This window comes from Natrix helvetica (genome assembly GCF_964273705.1).
Source record: "Natrix helvetica genome assembly, chromosome: 11".
NCBI classification, from domain to species: domain Eukaryota; kingdom Metazoa; phylum Chordata; class Lepidosauria; order Squamata; family Natricidae; genus Natrix; species Natrix helvetica.
The window spans coordinates 5,235,586-5,252,450 of NC_138562.1; the positions used below are offsets into that span (position 1 = coordinate 5,235,586).

Here is a 16,865-nt window from a genome sequence, read left to right on the forward strand (position 1 = left end):
ATGATTGAAGGACATAACTGTAGGTATGTCTGTTCTAAGGAAGAGAAGGAATAGGGGAGGTTTGAAGCAGTCTTCCACTACTTCTCCTCACAGAGTAGAGGGAGTTGGGTTGACTTATTCTCCAGACTACCTGAGGGCAGGATAAGATTATCAGAGAATCAACCTAGAACTAAGGATAGATTTCCTGACGGTGGGACTAATTAATCAATGGAACAGCTTGTCTCCAGAAATTGTGGGTGTTTCATCATTGGAGGCTTTTAAGAAAAGACTGGATAGCCACTTGCCTGAAATGATATAAGTGTCTTCTGCTCAAGCAGGAGGTAGGACTAGAAGACCTCCAAGTTCCCTTCCAACTCTGTTACTGTATATGCTATGTTGTAATTGCAGAGGAGCTGGTATTGAAGAGGAGCTGGTTTTGGTTCTGGCATTAAAGAAGATTGAGGTGCCAGGTTTAGTCATTTTAAGCAAGAGTAAAATACATAAAAAGGTAATGATTCCCCTCGCACACATGCGCTAGTCGTTCCTGACTCTAGGGCAGTGTTTCTCAAACTTGGCGACTTTAAGTCCTGTGGACTTCAACTCCCAGAATTCCCCAGCCAGCTATGCTGGCTGGGGGATTCTGGGAGTTGAAGTCCACAGGACTTAAAGTCGCCAAGTTTGAGAAACACTGCTCTAGGGGGCAGTGCTCATCTCCATTTCAACTCAAAGAGCCAGCACTTTCCGAAGACGTCTCCATGGTCATATGGCCAGCATGACTCAATGCTGAAGGCACACAGAACGCCGTTACCTTCCCACCAAAAGTGGTACCTATTTTTCTACTTGCATTTTTTACGTGCTTTCGAACTGCTAGGTTGGCAGAAGCTGGGGCAAGTAACGGGAGCTCACTCCGTTACGTGGCGCTAGGGATTCGAACCGCCGAACTGCTGACCTTTTTGATCGACAAGCTCAGCATCTTAGCCACTGAGCCACTTTTCTAAAGTACGAAGGAGTGCCTTTATGCTTTACTGTACTGAGGAGACACACCTTGTTCTGTGCACTCTTTGGTGAACATGGCAGGGGTGTTTTGCTAATCCTAGTTAGTGCATGGCTGGAATTCACAGCCAACGTTTGACCGATGTAATTGCTATCCTAATTTTCTGTCTTCCCTACCAAGGATGCCCTACCTCTGATTTATCATTTCAGTCCAATTCTCTCGAGCAGCAAAATCCTGCTAGTTGGAGTTGGCTATGCAAAGAAACACTCCTTGTCTACATGGAGAAAGAAGAAGGCAGTAGGTTGGAAATACTGAGTTATTTTCAAGATATGCAGCTCCCACCCTGTACTGGCTGCCCCTTTCCTGGCAGCTATTTGAAGAAAACCTGGTTGAAAATCTCAGGACTCATTCCAGGTGGAAGGTGAAACATGCTTCTGTACTCTTCCCCACCCCCCAAAAAAACCCCCAACCAGGGCCATAAACTGGGAGTGCCTTCTGCTTCTGATTAGCTTAAGGATATGAAAAGGCCTCTTTCAGTGAAGTTTGCTTTAATTAAACATAATCCCTTCAGCAATTGCAAGCATTTGCCTGTTGCCAGAGTTGGGATTTTCCTCCCCCAGGCAAAATGCCAAGACGAGAGATGGAGAAGGGGAACGGTTTGCGAAAACTCTCGATGCATTTAAATAAATTTAAATAAATAAATATGGGAAGGCAGCCCTATCCCTTGAGACACATCTCGGGGATGACGACATTCCTGCTCCCTCCACGGTGGTGCAACTCTGAAGCATGGGGGGGTTTCAGCCGGTATGGCCAGGTACAGCTGTACTGGTAGTAGTGAGGAGCAGCGGCCACTGTACCGGTACAATGGCTCGCATGGCCCACCCACCTGCCAACGTTTCATACTTGCTTTTGAAGCAATGGGGCCAATTGCGCATGCACGCACAGTGCACGTGGCCTGTGTGACTTCCAACGAGCAGCTGGGTGTTGCAGGGGCGGTGGAGTGCGCATGCATGCGCAGCGCATATCCGGACCATGAGCAGCGTACTGGTAGCGATGGTAAGAGCAACTCACCACTGATGGGGAGTCAGAGAGTCTCTTCCCATAAATACTTTGAGAGTCCTTTGCTGGGCTTATTATTCATCTGGAACCGTTTCTGAACTCTGGCAGTTTCCAAATGTGTGAACTTCAACTCCCAGAATTCCACAGCCAGCATCCGGAAGGGTCAGAGTGTGTCCGACGACGTGGTCTGTCTGGAAACTGCTGCACTGCTCCGATGGGCGTGGATAGGTGCACCCTCCAGTGGCTTCTGCAGTGGCTGTCTCTTTGTTGCCCTACTTCAGGGGGTCGGCAACCTTATATAAATGCTATTGCTATTGCCTTCTCTGTCACAACACCTACCCTGTGGAATAGCATGCCCCACTCCAATACAATACAATACAATAGCAGAGTTGGAAGGGACCTTGGAGGTCTTCTAGTCCAACCCCCTGCCTAGGCAGGAAACCCTATGCCATTCCAGACAAATGGCTATCCAACATCTTCTTAAAGACTTCCAGTGTTGGGGCATTCACAACTTCTGGAGGCAACTTCTGTTCCACTGATTCATTGTTCTCACTGTCAGGAAATGTCTCCTCAGTTCTAAGTTGCTTCTCTCCTTGATTAGTTTCTACCTATTGCTTCTTGTTCTACTCTTAAAACTCCAAGAGCCATTTGGAACGGTCTCCCCACAGGAAAGAAAACACCGGGACCCACAAAACCCTTTTGACATCTAAAATGAAGATTTTTTTTAACCTTTATGCTATATATTAAAAAAACAAACTATCTCATGTTGCATTTATGAAATCAATGAACTGCTACAGAGAAAACACATTTTTATTTCTGCATGCGACAAAAACATTTTGAACTCCCCCCCTTAAAAAAAGACAGGTCGAAAACCTCAATTAATTGTGTGCCAGTGGATATTGCACGTTGGCAGTTGGGACTCACATTTTGAGCGACAGGGAGCCGCAGCGGAGGGATGAAAGAACCACATGGGGCTCCAGAGCCAAAGGTTGCAGACCCCTGCCCTACTTGATGGAGTCTGGGCCAGTGGGCAAGGGGCAGATTAAACCTAGCCCAGCCAGAATTCTGCCTCCCAAGTAGCCAGCAAAAGGCTTCTAAGGAATTTGGGATCTATCTTTTTGTCTGAATTGGTGGTGTTTGAAGGCATCCAGACCTTCCTTTTGGAGGTTCTGGCTTGCTCTGCTTTCCATTTGTCTGAGTGCAGGGGTGTCCAAACTTGGGAACTTTAAGACTTGTGGACTTCAACTCCCAGAATTCCCCAGCCAGCCATGCTGGCTGGGGAATTCTGAAAGTTGAAGTCCACAAGTCTTAAAGTTCTCAAGTTTGGACACCCCTGTCTTAGTGTAACACATCGGTCCAGAGCATGGCAGAGATTTCCACAGACTTTATGTGGCAAGAAGTGTTTCTGCCTCCACTGAACAAACAAAACTCATCAGGTCTGGTGCCTTTTTCATTCCATCCTGACAACAACCGCTCAGTCACGCCTTCCCTTCCGTCTGATCATGCATCCTCCAAGCTTCAGATTGGGCGAAACATGGCTCCAAAACAGTCACTGTGAGAGGGAGCTTGGAGTCCTAGTGGACGATGACATAAACAGGAGCCAGCCGTGTGGGGCAGCAGCCCAAAAACGCTAATACAATCCTTGGTTGTACAAACAGAGGCATAGAGTCAAAATCACGTGAAGTATTAGTACCGCTTTATAAAGCTTTAATAAGGCTGGAATGCTGCATCCACCACATTCAACAAAAGAGGTCGAGACTTTGGATAAAGCGCAAAGAAGAGCAATTAAGATGATTAAAGGGCCTTAAGAGACAAAAACATATGAAGGACAATTGCAAGAACTGGATCTGGCCAGTCTAGAGAAAAGAAGGACTAAGGGTGACCTGATAGGAGTACTCCAGTATTTGAAGGGCTGCTACAAAGACGAGGGCGACGGAAGGGAAACTAATCAAGGAAAGAAGCAACCTAGAACTAAGGAGAAACTTTCTAACAGTGAGGATAATTAACCAGTGGAACAACTTGCCTTCAGATGTTGTGGGTGCTTCATCACTGGAAGTTTTTAAAAAGAGACTGGACTTGTCTGAAGGGACTTGCCAGGTCCCTTCTAGCACTATTCTGATTGATTGATTGATTGGTATGGAAGTGCTTCCTTGGGTGGGGCTTGTGCAGTGGATTCTGAAGGTTCATCCCAATCTATGATGATGCCTATTGGCATCCAGTAGCAACCAAGAAGGCCCCACACGCATCACAGCATGACGTGATTTGGTTTCTGAGGACCCTGGAAAAGGAACTAATCTGGAGCAAAGCTATATGGCAGGGGTGGCGAACAAGTTCGACAAAAAGAGCCAAAATTTTAAACTGTGAGAGTCAGAGAGCCACACCACGCAGTGACCTGCCAAAACAGACCCGGAAGCAATGTTCCCTCTAATTTTTTTTCGATGTGAGCAGAAAAGTATAGTGTTTGAGCGGCACATTTTCATGCCTGAGCACCCGAATTTTTTTCACAGATGTCACCTAAGACAACAACGAAATCAGTATTATTTGAAACTCAAAGTTATGTTTCTTCAAGGTACCCGCTTAATTCAAAGTGTTATATAATATCAGTATCACTTAACAACGCTCCTGCTTAGCAACCAAAATGTTGGCTCAGAAACTCTGGCATTTGAAGCACGCAACTCTAAAGGGAAAAAAAACCCCAGGGGTCTTCAAACCTGACAGCTTTAACACTTGTGGACTTCAACTCCCAGAATTCCTCCTCCAGTCATGTTGCAGCGACGTCATCTGCGTGGATCTGCTCCATCTTTGCTTTCTTCATTGTGGGCAGGGCTTCTGCTGAAGATGCCGACGAGTACGAGTTGCCACCAGAATAACTGCTGCTACCTCCTCCTCCTCTTCCTCCAACAGAATCACCAGATTTGCTCCTGAGCTCAGCGCTGGGTTACCTCTGCCCCCTCCCCCTCCTCCGTGCTTTTGAGGAGCCATGAGGCTTTTTTTCCCCTGCTCCCCCCCCGCCTTCCTACTGGCTCCTGCAGCCTCATGGCTCCTCAAAAGCACGGCGGAGGAGGGGGCAGGGGTAACGCAGCGCTGACTGAGCTCAGCTGCTCCGAGCGGAGGGGAGGCACCGCTGCCATGATCGGAGATGCCGGCTGGAGCTTTGGCGGCTTCATCTCAGCCGCAGCGCCGGGCGGCAAATCCGGCAGTGCTGCCTGTTAGAGGAGGAGGAGGAGGAGGTGGCAGCAGTTCTTCCGGTGGCGGTGGGGGCTTTGGGGCTTCACAACTAGCCTCAGTCGCCCCGTGCTCCTCAAAGCAAGTCTGGGGAAGTCCTTTGCAGGCGGCCCGTTCTAGCTGCCTGCAAAGGACCTCCCCAGCTTCCGAAAGGGAGCACGCGATCCGAGCCACAGTATACTAAATAATGATAAGAGGCAAAGAGCCTCATTTATTTTGGCCGGGAGCCGCATGCGGCTCACGAGCCGCGTGTTCGCCACCCCTGCTATATGGCATTACCTGTTCCACTTTGGCTGGCAAAGTGCTGCAGCAGGCATATATCCTGGCTCCCTTCCCCCCTGCTGCCCTCCCCCAGCCCGTGGAGGAAAATTGCAGTTTTCTGATCCGGCCCTTGGAAAAATCCAGTTTGACACCCTTGCTCTAGGCCTTTGAGAGTGAATTGGTGGGTGGGTGCTGATATATGCTCTGAACCAGAAGCTTGTTTGCACCACAGAGGGCCTGCTTTTCATTGGGGACAAACTCTTGTTAAGACACTGAGCTTGTCGATCAGAAAGGTTGGCAGTTCGGCGGTTTGAATCCCTAGTACAGATCTCCGTAAGCAGGGGGTGGGACTAGATGACCTCCAAGGTCCCTTCCAACTCCGTTACTGTTTATTGTTTCTTGTAGCTCTCTTTTCTTCCGTCTAACATTCTTGCCTTGGCTGTCCAATAGAAGACCTCATTTGGCTTCTCTTCCTGATAAACTGAAGGCTAAAACGTAGGAAGAACGGTTGCAGGAATTGGGTATGTCTAGTCTAGAGAAAAGATGGACTAGGGGTAACATGCTAGCAATCTTCTTGCAGGGGCTGCCAGAAAGAAGAGGGGGGTCAACCTATTCTCCAAAGCACCAGAAGGCAGGACAAGAAACAATGGATGGAAACTAACTAAGGAGAGAAGCGACCTAGAACTCCTAGTGAGAACAACCAACCAGACGAACAACTTGCCTTCAGAAGTTGTGGCTGCTCCAATACTGGAAGCTTTTAAGAAGGGACGAGGCAACCATTTGTCTAAAACGGTACAAAATCTCCTGCTTGAGCAGGGGGTTGGAGCAGAAGACCTCCAAGGTCCATTCCAAATCCGTTATTCTGATAGTTCATCTACTAAATGTTTTTCTACCTGCAGTAAACGAGAGATAAATTGTGGGTTTCAAAAGCTAAGAGGTTTCACTTTTGGCCAGATTGAAACCTGCCCTATGAGACTAGCATGGATTGTGTTTTTGAATGCCATAGTCCTGGCATATTAATTAATTTAGGGCAGGGGTCCCCAAACGTGGCAACTTTAAGACTCGACGTCTTAGGAGTTGAAGTCCACAAGTCTTAAAGTTGCCAAGTTTGAAGATCTCTGATTTAGGATGCATTTAGTATTTAGGGTGCAATAGTATGCAACTTTCTCAGTCTCCGTTCTGGATTTGTGGGAGAGGTGGGTGGTTTGCAAAACCTTCGGAAAAGAGCAGAGATAGTTGTGGAAACTTGTGTAGCCTTAAAAACAGTGGAGGTTGGCTCTGGCCTCATTCTCAACAACTTCAAGATGTCTACACTTTAATATAGTTCTGGCAGTTGAGGCTCATACATCTAGAAGTTGTTGAGGTTGAGAAATAGACTATATGTACAAATTAGGGCCCTGGAACAACCCTGGGTCCTTCTAGAAGTTTCATTTCATTTATTTAGTTTGTCAAACATGTATAAGATAACAGATATAAGTATAAACATAAATGTGAACACAGAATATGGGTACGAATAAACGGAGATAGTAGGACAGGGATGGTAGGAACGCCGGTGCGCTTATGCATGCCCCTTACAGACATCTTAGGAATGGGGTGAGGTCAACAGTAGACAGTCCAAGGTTAAAGTTATGGGGGTTTGAGGATGTAAGAACAGAGTCGGGAAGTGCATTCCAGGCATTGACCACTCTGTCGCTGAAGTCATATTTTCTGCAATCAAATTTGTAGTGGTTTACCTTGAGTTTGTATCTATTGTGTGCTTGTGTGTTGTTGTGGTTGAAGCTGAAGTAGTCATTGACAGGTAGGACATTGTAGCAGATAATTTTGTGTACTACGTTTAGGTCAGACCGTAGGCGGCGTAGTTCCAGGTTTTTCCAAGCCCAGAATTTCAAGCCTGGTGGCATAAGGGATTCTGTTTTGAGCAGAGGAGTGAAGTCGCCTAATTGTGATTTTTAATCTGGCAGAAGGGAGACGTACTAAAGGAGTTATTCTAACTTACTCTTGATTTACTCTTTAATTTGATTCTGTTTATTTTTGGCTGCTCTGGTTCCGTTCAGTTTTGTCCAACTGCAGTTTGTAGAGCATTTACCTGTAAGGTGGATCCAAAATGTCACGGTTGGTTTTTTGCGTAAAGCCCATTTAGGGTTCACGCATCATGTGAAACCCTAACTCAGTTTGGTTTTAACGAAGAGAGCGGAGTTTCTAGCTTAACATGTAGCGTGAACGCCACAGCATCTTTGGCTGAATTATTCAATCCTTTAGAGAGCAGGATGCTGAAGGTGAGCCTTTGCCGGGAACGGGAGAGGGAAAAGGCAAACGACACAATCACGTCTATTTTATCTAATTTGTGCAATTTACAATGTATAATTTCAAATTTCATGGCTGCCGCCAGTGCCCATGATCTGATGATTTCTGATGCTTGGGCAATAGAACCTTTCTTGAAAATTTCTGGAATCTCTTTCCTCTTTGTTTCCTCCACATCGCTTGGTCTCAGTGTTGGAGCTGAAGCTCGGGATACGGTTTTGGAACGGCAAAGAAGCCTTTGCTTTTGCCCATTAAAAGTTTAAGTGCAAGCCAATAAATGGTTAATGGGCTGCACTCCCCCACTCCCCAATTTGTTTGACTTTGAGTCCTTCTCCATAATCCCCCCCCCATTGTTTGGCTTGTGGATTGGGACCTATGGAAGGTGAAATCCTGCCTGGAAGGGCTTATATAGGGCGTGTTACTCTTTTTACATTGTTGATGGCTGCCTCCTCCTTTATCCTTTAGGCGGTTCCACTCTTTTGAACTCTCTTCCCTCTAAGGCGTCAGAATCTTTTTTGTAACCTGGGGGTGGATATGATGGAAATTTCCTAGTAAATGTGATGCTATAAGTCCCCACTATTTTTCAACACACACACCCCAATCAGTATGGAAGGCTTATCCAGATGAAGTCTTGCCCTTTGAGAGATGGGAAAAACATCTTGGATGTCCTCCTCCTCCTCCCCCTCCCCCTCCCCCTCCTCTTTCCCCTTCCTCCTCTCCTCCTCCTTTCCCCCCTCCTTTTCTTCTTCTTCCCCCTCCTCCTCCCCTCCTCCTCCCCCTCCTCCCCCTCCTCCCCCTCCTCCCCCTCCTCCTCCTCCTCCTCCTCCTCCTCCTCCTCCTCCTCCTCTTCTTCTTCTTCTTCTTCTTCCCCCTCCTCCTCTTCATCCTCCTTCTCCTCCTCCTCCTCCTCCTCCTCCTCCTCCTCCTCCTCCTCCTCCTCCTCCTCTTCTTCTTCTTCTTCTTCCCCTCCTCCTCCTCCTCCTCCTTTCCCTTTCTCCTCCTCCTCCTCCTCTTCCTCCTTTTTTCTTCTTCTTCTCCAGTTTGGGTCAAGAGAATGGTTGGGAGAGAGAGGAAACATTGTGCCCAGTTGTGTGAAGCTCTTAGCTTGCCTCCTGGAGAGCATAAACAGATCCCAATTGCCTGGTTGTCACCCTGAACAACATTCCCAATAGCGGTGCTGCCATTTTTAGTTGAGGGATTGTCTTGTAGTTAAGATTCTGTTTTTTTGTGTGGGATGTGCTGGATTTTTAATGGATTTCTCTTTCCAATTCCAGATTAGCGTGCGAGTGACCACCATGGACGCTGAGTTGGAATTTGCCATCCAGCCCAATACAACGGGGAAGCAGCTGTTTGACCAGGTAAGGGGGCTGGGCCAGGAATCGACTGCGCCATTTAGAAGGCCTCGTTGGATTGGTTGTCCTCCCCTCGAGAGCCCTGTGTTGAGTTCTGGCACCACCACAGTTCACAAGGAAGAACAAATTGAATGGCTCCAGAGGTTTCTAAGGCTTCTAAGATGATGCATCTGGAAATAAAGTCCTGTAAGGAACAGTTAGGACAGGGGTGTCCAAATTTGGGAACTTTAAGACTTGTGGACTTCAACTCCCAGAATTCTGGGAGTTGAAGTCCACAAGTTTTAAAGTTCCCAAGTTTGGACACCCCTGAGTTAGGAGGACTAGAGAAGACTGACCGAGGAGAGATACAAAAGCATTCTTTTTTTTTTTGAATTTTTTATACTTTATTGAAAAGACGGTGCCGCAATTACAAACAAAGCAAAGCCAAAGAAAAATCAATGGCAAATCTTAACATACTTAACAAGCTAATAACTATAACAGTAATATATGTACAGTGATTATAATAATAATAATGCAACCAAAGGAAAAAAGAGAAAATAAAATGAGCTTTAGCTAAATTTCTACTTACATTAGCCTATTTACATTTTTTTCCATATTATATCCATAATTCTAGAGCATCTTTATTTTCCACACTTAACCGTTATTGACATTCATCAACTTCCCTCTCATTTCTACTCCTTGTCTCTATCCATTCATAAAATTGATTCCAGGTCCTGTAGCATTTCGAGTCGCCTTTATCTTTCATTTTTAAGGTTAATCTATCCATTTCAGCACAATCCCAAATTTTCCTAGAATTTCCTAAAAGCATTATTTAACTGACGGTTTCTCATGCAGAGGAGGGAGGGCATTCGTTCTCTGTCACCCAGAGGACAGAACCAGAATCAGTGAGCAGAAATTGCACCGAAGGACTGCCAAAATGATGGAGGCTCCAGAAACCAAATTCTATGGTTAGACGTTCTGAGTGCCGTATTTTTCAGAGTATAAGACGCACCTTCCCCCCCCTTCCCGAGGGTGAAAATCTGGGTATGTCTTATACACTGAATACAGCATTTTTGGCCTCCTGAAACCCTGCACCCTTCATAAAAATGGATGTGCAGAGGGTTTGGGAGGCCTGCAAAGTGCTCCTGGGGGCTGGAGAGGGCAAGAAGCAGCAAAAAATGACCCATTCTTTGCTCGTTTTTGCCCCCCAGGAATACTTTGCAGGCCTTTTAAAGGCTATGCATGCCTTTTTTGGCAAAAAACAGCCCTGTTTTGGCAAAAAAACAGGCCGTTTTTTGCTGGTTTTCCCTCCCCCCAGGAATACTTTGCGGGCCTCTCAAACTCTCTGCATGCCCCGTTTTTTAACAGAAAATGAGGCATGCAGAGCAGTGGTGGGTTCCGGATCCCGTTGCAACTGGTACGATTACAGCGGGGCACAGCGTCCACTACATGAATGCGAGCAGTGCGCACACACATGCGTCCTTACCTCTTGCGACGCCTTCGGTAGCCTCCGCAATGCTCCAGCTGCTTGGTGGGGTGTCACGCAGGCATGCGCGGAAGCGCCAAAGAACTCAAATACAGGTAAGGGGCTCGGGTGGGTGAGTGGGCCCTCTGGAGCACCGTACCGGAACGGTACCCGGTGCTCCGGGCAGGCATCGGTGCATCCATACCGGGGTGTATCACCTGCAACCTACCACTGGTGCAGAGGGTTTCCGAAAAATACGGTATGCTTAGCTTACAGGAGAAAAGGCTAAGTGGAGAGAAATGGTAGCAGTCTTCAAACATGGGAAGCATTGTCATGTAGTCGAAGACATGAACTTATTCTCTGTTGCCTTTGAGGGGAGGATCAGGGCCGATGTGTTACAATTGGGGGGCTCAGGCCAGACAACAGGAGGGGCAGCCTAACACCCTGTCAGCCAGCGGGACACTTGCCCTGTTAATTGGTGAGTTCCCCTTTGCTACAAGTCTCCAAACAGAGGCTTGAGGCTCATTGGTCAGAGATTCAGGTACTGAACGTGGTCTAGGATGCCATAATTTTGTCATATGCTAAATCCATGTTAATAAAACACAATGATAGGGCTCAGTTAGTATGTTTTACCCAAATAAATATATACCTGGCTATGTTGCTGAGCCGGAATGCATTAAGAGCCCCATCTCCGGCTATATTGCCAAGTATTTGGGCTGCTATATATATTTATTTTTGGATGTTTCTTTTGTTTCTATTGTTTTGAAATGTTACTCGTATTTTGATTGTAATATATTTTGTGACTTGTAAGCCACCCAGAATCCTTGACCGAGACGGGCAGCTGTAGAAATCGAATGAATGATTGATTCATTGAATGAATGAATGATCGATCTAATGTAAAGGAGTATCTCACAACTTAGATCAAGGCAATGCTGGGGTTTTCACAACATACTGGGCCAAAAACTTACCTATTTTACTCCAGGGTAGCACCCATGGAGAGCCAGAAGTATAAACATGAATGTGAACACTTTCCTAATCTATATATATATAAAAGCGGAAGGCCGCTCACACAGCATCATGAAATCTCCAGAGCCGTAAAGCCTACAAACTTGAAATTTGGCATGTATGCTCCTCTTGGCTTCTAGGTGCTCGCTAAGAAAGGATGTTTTGAAATGACCATCAGATCACTAGCATTTCTTATATTATTATTAACAAGCTCTGATGCTAAGGAGTTAGATGTTCTACTCCCCCTCCCAACCTGAAAAGAACTCTGTTCCAACTGCCACTTGGGCGTGGCCAGCACGTGACTCTTCCGGCCTGCGGGCTGGGAGTTTGGAGAGGATCAATGGGGCTAGCCTGAGGGAGAGAAGGGGATAAGATAGGAGAGGCCTCTGTGGGGCAAGCTGTGGGAGAGAAGGGGGTAGGAAATACTAATAACCTGGACTTGAAGTTCTGATGTGTGCCACCTCGCCCCCCGGTGTGCTATGACTACAATTTGGGCAAAGCCAAGCCAAATTTAGAGCCATCTGCAATGTCCTGGGCTCCTGTGGCTGAGATTTATGACGTTTCTGCCAGAAACCAGCTTTACACCTCAGTGAACTGGTTCACTTAATGACTGCTGCATTCTGTAAAAAGCACTGCAAGGAAAGTGATAAAAATCAGATACAGTTGCATGATGATCACTTAACAACCATCATGACTTATGACCATAATTGCATAAGTTGAGGATACTGTACACCAGGGGTGTCCAAACTTGGCAACTTTAAGACTTGTGGACTTCTGGGAGTTGAAGTCCACAAGTCTTAAAGTTGCCAAGTTTGGACACCCCTGCTGTACACCGTATCTACCTGTATTTTTGTATGTACGGCATCATTAAACTTACCTGCAAGATAACCTTCTTCTGAGTGACTAAATCCTAATCCTGATGGAGCCACGAAAGTAGGTCTGGAAGTGAGCTGAGACCTGAGTAGCTTTCTGCGAGGGGGCGGCTGGACTGAAGAAACACGGTTAAGGAGCTTAGATTCATTCCAATTCCATAATCTTTCTAAATGCAGCGAATTAATCAAATTAGACTTCTGTTCCGTTAGATAACTTCCACAGGGGCAACAAAAATAACATTTTTATGGTGCCACTTCATGATTGCTTATATGGAAGACTTATGGAGGAATCCTCGGCCGATAAAGATTTATGATTAAAGAGAAGATTTATGACTTTAACCCTGGAGACTTTTCTTCTTCAGAAATTGGTCGTGGGATGTTTCCAGTGGTGAAATGGTTCCATGCCCTGAAAATGGACACATTTTACTTTTCATAGGTCATCTCATTTGGCTTTCTCTCTCTGAAGTAATCTGGTGGTGGCATTTATCTCATTTTGTTTGGGTGCTTGTGCATTATTATAATATAATTAATATAATTAATATAATTAATATAATTAATATAATATAATTAATATAATATAATATAATATAATATAATATAATATAATATAATATAATATAATATAATATAATATAATATAATATAATATAATAAATAAAATAAAATAATAATATAATATAATATAATATAATATAATAATATAATATAATATAATATAAAATAAAATAAAATAAAATAATAAAATAATAATAAAATAAAATAAAATAAAATAATAAAATAAATAAAATAAAATAAAATAATATAATATAATATAATATAATATAATATAAAATAATATAATATAATATAATATAAAATATTATAATATTATTACATTGCATTACATTATTATATATAAACATTTATATTATAAATGAAAATACTTAATACATTATAAATAGCTACACACACAATACATATACATATACATACACACACACACACACACACACACACACACACACATATATGTGTGTGTATTTGTGTTACAACCCCTGGTATGTATGTATGTATATATATATATATATATATATATATATATATATATATATATATATATATATATATACATACACATACATACATACATACATACATACATACATACATACATACACATACACATATATACATATATACATATATACATATATACATATATACATATATATATATATATAATGTAGGTCTTGGCGTATTCGGGTCTTTTCCCATGTAAGATTGAGAGTATCTTGGCGACGTTTCGACAAGGCCCCACTCGCCATCTTCAGGCTGATGACTTCGGCTTCGTGCTTATGCGAGCAAAGCGTGATCGGAGCTGCCATCTTTCTGTAAATATTGGTGTGTATGTGTGTGTGGAGTTCTGGCTTTGTTGCTGTAAGCAGGTTGGTTGTCTGTGTTGTTACATCTTGATTAGTTGATGGAGTTGACAGCGAAATACCATCATCACGCATCATCACAAAATCTCCAGAACTGTAAAGCCTACAAACTTGAAATTTGGCACATATGTTCCTCTTGACTTCTAGGTGCTCTCTAAGAAAGGATTTTTTGAAATGACCATCAGATCATCAGTATTCCTTATGCAGTATTATATTAACACACATTGATGCTAAGGAGTTAGACGTTCTACTCCCCCTCCCCACCTGAAAGGAACTCTGTTCCAACTGCCATTTGCCTTATATGAGCGTGGCCAGCGCATGACTCATCCAGCCTGTGGGTTGGCCCGATCACATGGTTTTGTAGTGAAGCATGGGTATCCAGCTAGTAGTTTTGTATATTATTTTGCATATTTATTAGCTGTAATGTATGTATTAGTAGGAAAGCAGATATAAATGCAAGGGATGACTTAAAGTTAAAAAACCCTATAAGGGAGGGGAATGAGACCTTTAGGTCTCCTCGCTGGGGTTTTCCCTCAGAGACCTGCAAAAGGAGTTACTCAGAATGTGCCCACTCCACCCCCACCCCAAAAATACATGCAGCAGAAGAAAAAGAATACCCAGAGCTACCAAGGAAAACTTGGCTGACTCCAAAAACCACTCATTTGGCTCCTGCACCAGCCTTAACCTGGAAAGAAAGGGCCCTCACATCTAATCTGCTCTTTCTCTAACGTAGCTCTGGAATTCAACAACTGTCTCTGGACAATTGCAAGAGGAGGAAGTTGATTTGCAAAGGAAATAACCCATTCAGCCTGCCCACAAAGGGAAATCAAAGTAATTGTTCCATGCTTTATTTTATTTTTTTTGCCCAACTGAATGTTCCAGCTTGCCCAGCCTCCCCTATTGAGAATGAAAAACAGCTTGGCTGACTGTTCTCATCCCCTTCCAATGCCCAGCTTTTCACTCTGCAATTAATAATGTTAAAGCTAAGTTTTAATACTGTTATGCAAGGCTAAACGTTGAAATGACTCTTTTAAAGATGGCGGTGCATCTTTTTAGCAGTCAGAATGCAGCTTCCTTTCAGTTTTCTTGCCATAATAATAATAATAATCCCACCACACCCTTCTTTATCATTGAGTTGTTTTGCCTTTGGAGGGGATATTGACAACCGATTTCAAATGTTGGATTGGATCTTGTAGTTGCTTTTAATATGCTAATGCACGATGGTTGGCACAGAAGGCTATTTCCTTTTTAAAGATATTAACTCACCAGGGGTTGCCAGTGGAATGGACATGCTAGAGGTATGGCTGCTGATGTATATACAAAGCTTTATAGTTGCCAGTCCGGTCAGTTCAAATAAAGGGGACAATAGATTCCTTCCAAAATGTCATAGGTACCATCTCTTCTCCCCCTCCCTTTCCCAGTTGTGAATTCTAAACATTCCTGGACATTCCTGCATTTTCCCAGGAGGCACAGGGCCTGTTGTTGCAAGAGCCCTGATTGAATAAGATATTCAAAGGTGGACAAGAATGTGGCCAAACCAGAAGAGGGACGTTTTCTCCAAGGCTCGTGGGGAATCACACAGCTTTCATCTTTGTTGACCTCTGCCCCCTTCAAGCTGCCCAAATGGACTTCCTTGCAAAGAGGGAGGAGGAGGAGGGGAGGAAAGAGACCCAATTCTCACAGCAGAGTCCCAGACCTTTCATTGCATGTACATTGCCTGATTTGCCAGAGAAAACTTCAGCACAATTGGTGCCATGTAGACACCCCCACATTGTCTGTCTTCCACACTTGGGACCCCCTCTCTTTCCCCCAGCTGAGGCCTCCCCCATCTCTTCCCAGCAGCTCCATGTCGGAGCGCCTTATGGCAGGTCAGTGTCGCATCTAATCTGCCTTAGAGGACGGATAAAATCTTGAACAGCCTCTCTATTCTCGCGTGGAATTCAGACTATTTGGTGGCTGCAGCTGCCTGTGGCTTTGCATGAATTTGCTTTTGGAAAAGAGAGAGAATGCCAGTATGATATTCATGACTCTTCATACATTTTGAATTGAATTGGGGGGACGGGAGGGTGTCAAATAAGTCAAGATAGTACCTGCAGTTGCATGCTCCTTTTTATGATAGTTCTTCCTTCTTGACTTTTTTGACCTCCATGCATCTTTTCCCCCTTGCATGCAAGGCTGATGTGGCCACACTGCGCAAAACCCAGCGGAGTTGCCTGGAAGAGAGAGAAGCTGGCCGGAGAGTGGCTGGTTTGCAACACAGGCTCCCCAGGTGGAGCCCAGTACTGTGTGTGTGTGTGTGTGTGTGTGTGTGTGATCGCACGTGGAAACGCTCTTCCCCTTGGACGCAGCATATGACACTCTTGGTCACCCAGGACCATCAAAGGCAGAAGGAGCCACAAGTGGCCACTCTGCTTTCGGGTTTTATTCTGAGTGACAGGATTTCGGCCAAGAGAAGCATCCCAAAATGGATTGGGCATCTAAAGAAGCAAAAATATGCTAGGAGCGTGATAGCAAACCTATGGCACGTGGCGCATAGAGCCCACTCTATGGGCACATATGCCGTCGCCAGCTGCTCTTCTGGTTTCTGGCCAGCTGATTTTCACAAGTACGAGAGTGCTGGAAAATGGCTGAAAACGGCCTGAAAAATGGGCAAAAAGAGCCAAAAAACCAGGCTGTTTGGGCCTCTTTTTCGGGCCATTTTGGGGGTCTTTTTCCAAGCAAAAACGGCCCTGAAAATGACCAAACAACAGGCATGTGCGTGTCAGTCAGCTGGTCTTTGGGTTTTGCATGCTCCCGCACATGAAAAGACCAGGTGGCCAGCGTGCATGTGTGTGTGCTGGAAACCCGAAGACCGCAAGCACATGCATGCATGCATGTTCCAGTTTGGGCAGAAAAGGTTTCGCCATTTCTGTGCTAGGACTTGTAAGGAACATTCAGCATTTGAGTAGAGAAATG

General features: G+C 44.8%; 1 protein-coding gene across 1 annotated transcript in view; it reads left to right on the forward strand.

Annotated features, from left to right (window-relative positions):
• MSN (moesin) overlaps positions 1-16,865 on the forward strand; it is a 69,773-nt gene that overhangs the window by 30,723 nt on the left and 22,185 nt on the right. Inside the window, exon 2 of the mRNA XM_081963997.1 lies at positions 9,094-9,177. Coding sequence (XP_081820123.1) covers positions 9,094-9,177 — 84 coding nt within the window. The remainder of the gene's footprint in view (positions 1-9,093; positions 9,178-16,865) is intronic.